General features: G+C 38.6%; 1 protein-coding gene across 1 annotated transcript in view; it reads left to right on the forward strand.

The window, feature by feature from the left end:
* The window catches only part of PDZD8 (PDZ domain containing 8), a 52113-nt gene extending 45686 nt beyond the window's left edge, over positions 1–6427 (forward strand). The window contains exons 4-5 of the mRNA XM_033066379.1: positions 663–825; positions 1866–6427. Coding sequence (XP_032922270.1) covers positions 663–825; positions 1866–4054 — 2352 coding nt within the window. The 3' untranslated portion in view covers positions 4055–6427. The remainder of the gene's footprint in view (positions 1–662; positions 826–1865) is intronic.
* Positions 6428–7398: the final 971 nt, after the last annotated feature.

Consider the following 7398-nt stretch of genomic DNA (forward strand, 5'->3'; position numbering starts at 1 on the left):
TTATTAGGAAAAAAGTTGCCAAAGGTCTATAAATAATTGATCACTGCCTAGGTCTGTCATATGAAAGTCAGCTACAGAGATTGCACCTCAATTGTCCTTTTTTGTTTGTTTGTTTGTTTTAAAAGGTATTTGAGGTTATTTGAGTTAAAAATTAAATTGTCTTTATTTTGCAAGATAAGTATGAGGAAAGGATTAGCATCTTTGAAGAAACTTTTCAGGCTGTTGTTAATTGAGATTTGTTCTAAATCTACTTAAGCAATATGTTAAAACATAAGAGTTTTGTCACTCCAAACACCCTTTTGCACAGACTACTGGAGAGCTGCTCGTAGTGTTAGTTTTATAACACAAATGGGCTACATTCAAAGTGATACCTAGACTGATGGTACAGTGCTCCTAATAAAATGGATAAATGAGGTTGTGTTTAATTATAATGTTTTATTTAGGACTGGGACTTTTTGTGAATAACTCCAAAGGTGTAAACTTTGTTGGCAGACAGTTAATTAATGAAGCTAAGTCAATGGATGTCCTAATGCGTTTTCTAAATAATAATTTGTTTTTAACATTAACCTTGTATCATTTTGATTTTTATTTAAATCATTGTTTGTAGCCATGAATCCTTGCTGTCAGCTTTACTGAGATACTTTTGTCTTCTTTCTGTGCAGGCAGAACTTGTGAAAGGGAATCTGCAAAGCGTTGGGCTCACGCTGCGCCTTGTGCAGTCCAAGGAGGAGGATGCAGGGCACGTTGTCATCGAAACTGTGACTCCAAACTCTCCTGCTGCAGCTGCTGATCTGCAGAGAGGGGACAGACTGCTGGCAATTGGCAGTGAGTGATATGTCAGCTTTCACTAAGGGTCATCTTGTCGTATGCAGTTGAGCTAATCTCCCTTTCTTAATATTTACAGTTGTGCTTGGCACTCAAAAACTAACATTTATGTATTTATGGTCACTTAAGGTCTTTGTTTACTTGAATATTTTCTTGAGTATTTATTTACTCCTTCTTAGGTAAAAGGCAAAAGAAGCTTGAATAAACATTTGGCAACAACATTAAAAACAGAGCAAACAAACAACAAAACAAAACAATAAAAGCCCCAGCCAAAACATTAATGTGGGCTAGCAGGAAGTTTAACCTTTTACAGAGATTTTACAGACCAGAGCTTAAAATCTACAATGAGTTCTTTTGCTTAGGTACTGCCTAAATAAATCCCCATTGCAATACTCCAGTAATTTAAAAGGCTTTTCAGTTCCTTTGAAGAGATAACCGATGGTTGCTTTAGAACAAAGGAAGAGTCATTTTTACATGACCCCCTGCATGACTCTGTTTGTATGGTGTGCTCATTAAGATATTTTGGCTTGCATGTAATTTGGAGATACATCAAATGACTTTGAAAATTCTGCTCAGGAAGATGGTTCAGCTCCCTCCAGCCACACTGATAATGTAGTATTGTGCCCATATTTTGTTAACATACTGGAACTATTTTCATTTTAGCCTGCTTCTGTTACAATTATAACTGTGTTTAAAGATACCCATCTTTTTTGAGTCCTTTGTTAAATGTCTACTGATGAAAAGTCAAAACTTACAGTAAGAGCAAGGTTAAAACTGTTTCCATATCAAATCAACATTACTATGTAAGATTACAGTATTATTATGAGCAGCAAACTGGAGTATTTATGTAATTATTTTTTCCAGCTGCATATTTGTATGACTAAAATGGAGCAAATCCATCTGTCACATTTCAATTAAGCTCTTCTGTCATAATTGACTTCCTTTGTTACTGAGCAACAATGTGTTTGTTGACTATTTTTGGTCACTTAGATTATTATCATAATTAGAACTTAATAATGTTTGTCTTTTTTTTTTTGTAGGTGTTAAAATCACATCAACTGTCCAAGTGTTGAAGCTTATTAGACAAGCTGGGGACAGAGTTTTAGTTTTTTATGAAAGGCCTGTTGGGTATAATCAGCATGGCTCAGCTCTGCAGGATGGATTTGGACAATTGGAGGACACAGCTTTCTTGGCACCGTCAGAAGATGACCAGACTAGTTTATCAGCTGATACTGATAGCAGAGATTTTGATTCAGAGTTTGAAGACTTGGCTTGTGATTCACCTGACCAAAAGGAAGATCTGCCAACAACTCCAAGTCCCAAACGGTCGGTAGTAATTCTTGCTGCTGCTAAACCTCTTGGAACTATATCGCCCATCCTGAATCGAAAACTGCATTTAGGAAGTCACCAGGCAGCATCAAAAACGCAACAAAAAGATGGGGCAAAAGTGGCAACACCTAAGATTGAGGTTTCAGATATGTCACAGCCATTGGGTAAACAGTCACAAGGATCTAGCACTAAACCTCCTGTGCCACCTAGGCCACAAATAAAGCCTGTTCTGTCTGCTGATAGCCAAAATGTGTTAGAAACTGGAAGTGTTTGTTCTGATAAATCAGAGAGGCTACCTCTACCTGCAAATAATGGAGAAAAGTCTACAGAGAAGGTAGTTAAAATTAGTGATCAGATAGAAGAACCAGCAGTATCAAAAGTAGTAACAGCACCAAAGCAAGATACATTAAAAGATGGACTTACAGAAAATGCACGTAGTTGCAAAGATAGCGATGATCATCGAACGTGGGAGTCACCAGAAATCCCTTACAAAATCCGTCAGGGCCGATGGCCAATGACGAGAACATCCTCCTGTCTATTTGAAGTAGAAAAATACCATAAGTACCTTAATGTTGCACTGTGGTGCAGAGACCCTTTCAAAGCAGGTGGTTTTATCTGCTTAGGATATGCAAGCATAAAACTTGAAGAAATTGCTTTAGATTGTCTAGCTACATCCTCGATGGAATTTGTAAGAAAATTCCAACTGGATGCTCCTACACCTAAAGCAGCGGTCACCAGAACAGCGTTGCGGAGTTTGACAACCCATAAAGGTTTCAATGAAAAATTTTGTTACGGTGATGTGACTTTACAATTCAAATATTTAAAAGAAGGTGAAATTGATGATTTAAGCATATATGTGGAGAAAGAGAGGGAGAGTCACTTAGAAGAAGAAGCTCGTGCCCTTCAGAAAGAGGATCCTTTCTCAGGACAAGTTCTCACAGACAACAGGCATAACTTCCAAGATACTCAGTTTCAGAATCCAACTTGGTGTGATTACTGCAAAAAGAAAGTATGGACTAAAGCAGCTTCGCAGTGCATGCTCTGTGCTTACGTTTGCCATAAAAAATGTCAAGAAAAGTGTTTAACCGAGATGCCCTTTTGCGTAGGAGCCGAGAAGCGGCTCGATCGAACTGTGGGCAGCGGCAGAGCGGAGGGGCAGGAGGCTCCCGCGGCCGCACCCTCTCGGGTCGATGCCGAGGCCAAGTCTGCTAACAGAACTACAGGTCTGACCAGGCACATCATCAACACGAGCACGCGCCTGCTGAACCTGCGGCAAGTGCCCAAAGCGCGCCTGGCCGAGCCGGGCCCGGACGTGGCCGAGCCTTCTCCCAAGCACACCCCGAACACGTCTGACAACGAGAGCAGCGACACCGAGCTCAGCGGGCCCAGCAGCCCCTCCAAGCGCGCCGCCGGCTCCGGCATCAAGCTGGTCCGCAAGGAGGGCGGCCTCGACGACAGCGTCTTCATCGCCGTCAAAGAAATCGGCCGGGATCTCTACAGGAGTTTACCCACAGAGGAGCGCTTCCAGAAACTGGAGTTTATGTTGGATAAGCTGCAAAATGAAATAGACCAAGAGCTGGAAAACAATAATTCGCTGGTTAAAGAAGAAAAAGAGACGACCGACGCGAGGAAAAAAGCCCTGATTTCTGCTGCACTGGCCAAGTCAGGTGAGAGACTGCAGGCCCTCACGCTGCTGATGATCCACTACAGGGCAGGCATTGAGGATATAGAGTCCCTGGAGAACATGTTCTTAGAGAGGCAATCCAAAAAAGTGACTAAAGAGTTTGAGGAACCCAGTATAGCAGAAGAAGTGGATAGCGAAGATGGCAGTCTGACAGAGGCTCCAACATTGAACATCATATCAGAAGAACCAGTTGATCCACCTCAATCAGCAGACTGATATTTACATATTTAGTCTTTGAAGGAATGGACTAAAAGAATACTTTGCACTTAACTCCAAACACACAGAAATTAAATTAAAACACTGGTATAATGTGCGTGTCCTGCTTCTCCACAGTTAATTGCTAATAGTGGTTTTTCTCCAGCTACAGTACCATCATTTTGTTAAACTAGCTGGTCAAAACTACACTTTGGGGTTTATATTGGAAATTTATTTTTAATAACTTATTTTTATTTTTTCTAATTATGTAATGTTACCATTTCACATCAATGTGTGTGGTTTTTCTTAATGTATTATTTACCCCCACTTCCCCTCTCGGTATTATTTTTTTTTAGCTAGTGTTTTCAATGGGAAACAGGCAGGGTTTTCAAAATGTTTAGTTTCCATTGTATGATGAAAACGTTACAAGCTTGTTGCATGCCTAAGCTGATGACTGACACAGAAGTCACCGAGGGGCCAGGCTTTTAAGTGTTAATCACAGTTTTATTGTATGTCTTCTAGGTAGCTGTGTATTTTTTTTGCCAAACATATCATGAAAGCAAGCAAAAGGTCTTTCATTTTGTCTGTTATTAATACCTACTGAAGTTACCATTGCATATCATTTGTTTTCCATGTTCTTGTTAAATACAAGAACTTTTGTAGTTTGTATTTAACACGAAATATAGTAATGCTATGCTAAAAAAAAATCCTCCTTAGAACTTTGGATTATTGTTAGGTATCAAAGTATAAACTGGGATCTCATAATAATTTAATTGGGAATATTTTCAAGGTAAGAGGCTCATTGCCTTCCAGAACAAAATCATATGTTTGTGATGTTGTATTATCTGATAGCCTGATGAAGGAAAGTTGTTCTTCACAAGAGTTGGAGGTTTCATTGCCTTCTGAAAAGCATGTAATGATGGTGTAAGTAATATAAAGAAATTAATATTTTGCTGCAGATTATCATTTTGGAAAACTTAAGGTGCAAAATACAAAGTAATGTTCTCTCAACACTTTTGAGTAATCACAGAGTGGTAAGTTGCATTCAGCTTCTCAGACAGAAGATAGAGTCTGAGCAGAAGGCTCACCTTTGTCAGCAAAATGTCCTATAGTGTATATAACATGTTTTATTTCAGTCAGTTTGTGAGTCCAGTAGAGATGAGGAAGAAATTCAGCCAGCTGCTTTTGCAAAGAACTGTCTGGTCTTGTGCTATATGTAAATTGTGGATCTTAGCATCACCTGGCTAAGGCCATCACTCTTATTTATTTCCTGGAGACATGTCTTTGTTTCATCTTCTGTGTATAGAAATTTTGTATAAAATATCATCTTTATTTTAGGTACTGTGCTAGGTACTTGTATCATTATCACTGGTATTGCTGGTAGTAGAAAAAAAATGCCTTTGTGGGAGTGGAGTTTGAGATGGTAGAATAACTCCTTTAGTTTTTGAGGTCATTTATAATGTACCTCTCCTTTAAATTTGCTTCTTGGTTTAGTTTGTGATGGGCAAAATTAAGAAGCAGTGGTTTTCACCATGGAGCAGCGTGCTTGTGCTTCTAAACAAAATGGTAACTGCCAGTCATGCAACTACTTGCACTTTTTTGTGAGTTCTGGGCAGTTGATACTACTTAGCTGATGTATGGAAAACACTATCCATGCTAAAACAGGCATGTGACACACTTCTGAAATTAAGCTTCAGCAAATAATCGCACAAAACTAGCTTCCCTTCTTGTCTAAAAGTTATTTAACCTATACTTGCTTGAGATGCATATTAAGACTTCCCCACTCCATTTTCTCAGCAGCTTACCATTGGTGGTGATCTGCATTCAATCCCATCAGTGTTTGCTCTTACAGACTACTACAGAGGTTTTCAAATATATCCAAGTGCTTCATTTAAGCCCTGGTGCACATGAAGGAGCTGTGAAAACAATGCAAATACTGATTTCAAAAACACATTCATGGTTTTAAATGACTCAGTGGGTAAGAAAAGCTGGATATCGTTTTCCTCGCATAGTGTTGCTAATGATGATGATTGTAAGAGGTAAATTAAATGTAGTGCAATATTTTTAAATATACTGAATGGAAAAAGGGCAGAATAGTTGTATTTTAGTGGTAAGAAGGAAAACAAGAATTCCTATCTGGCATTATTTACAATAAGCAGTGAATCTTGAGGGGGTAATTGTAATCCTACATTCCTGATGTAATCTTTGCTTCATGCTTGACTGTAAATAGCTGAAAATAAAGAATACCACAGAAAACAAGAATATCTTGACTTAATGATATCTGAATAGGTGGCAGCTACACACATTTGCAGAAGACCTGCCTAATATGATTTTGTTGGCTATTATTTTATCATGAAAATAAGCTTTAATAAAATAGTTTTGCTAAATTATCAACTTTCTTGCATTGTGTCAATGTTTTTTAAACACTTGTATTGCAGCAGCTTATTATCAAAAGCCACCACATAAAGGAAGGATCAGGGGAAAAACAGATTTTGCATTATATAAAACTACTGGTAACTGGATTAATTGGGCTGAGAAGTTTGAAATAAGGCATCTGTGGAAGTTTACAGTTGCAGAGGAGGAATAAATACTCTGAGCAAATGAATAAAGTGTCTTTATCACACTTGAATTGACAGAGATCAAAATATACAATACAGGAAAAATCCACATTTTTCCAGGACAGAAGGGGGACTTGTGTATTTTCTGAGTAAAATTTCTTCCTGTCTCCAAAAAAGGTTTGGTTACTTATTACTCAAAAAATCCAAAACAACTGCTAAGTTTTTATTTGGGAGTGGGGGCAAAGGTGGCACAGAGATTCCAAACATGAGTGTTTGTATTTTAATTAATCTTCCTCATCTGGTGGAGCAAGAGAAGGGGAGCCACTGCACTGCATTGATCTCAGCAAATGATGGGAAGATGCTGCTCCCTAAGGCCCAGCAGAAACCTGGCTCCAGCTGCAGAAGAGGAATGAGATCCATTAATCTCTCCTTGGGTCTCAGATTAATGCAAATTCCTCCTTAGTTTTAGTGTGCTCAAAAATACAAAACTAAACCATGAAGAAAGCCTTTCAGTGCTTTTAAAAAATGAGAGTTGCTATGTTTGAATTATATACTTGTGGATTCCAGAGATACACTGGTTGAGCAGCTGGCAAAAAGATGAACAGGTCCTGTAATAATTCAGAATTCTTGCATTGGTATTTCAGTCTCAGATTTGATCAGATTAACAATTTGATGTTGAGCAAAAAACTTCAGTGAAGATAAGTAGAATAACGTCTCTTGGGGCAAAGTTTCAAGTGTGCAAATCACAGTAAAATCTGAGCCTGATGTAAATAGTCACTGATGTGCACAATTGTTACTTACCTGGTG

The sequence above is a fragment of the Catharus ustulatus genome, chromosome 8 (genome assembly GCF_009819885.2).
Source record: "Catharus ustulatus isolate bCatUst1 chromosome 8, bCatUst1.pri.v2, whole genome shotgun sequence".
NCBI classification, from domain to species: domain Eukaryota; kingdom Metazoa; phylum Chordata; class Aves; order Passeriformes; family Turdidae; genus Catharus; species Catharus ustulatus.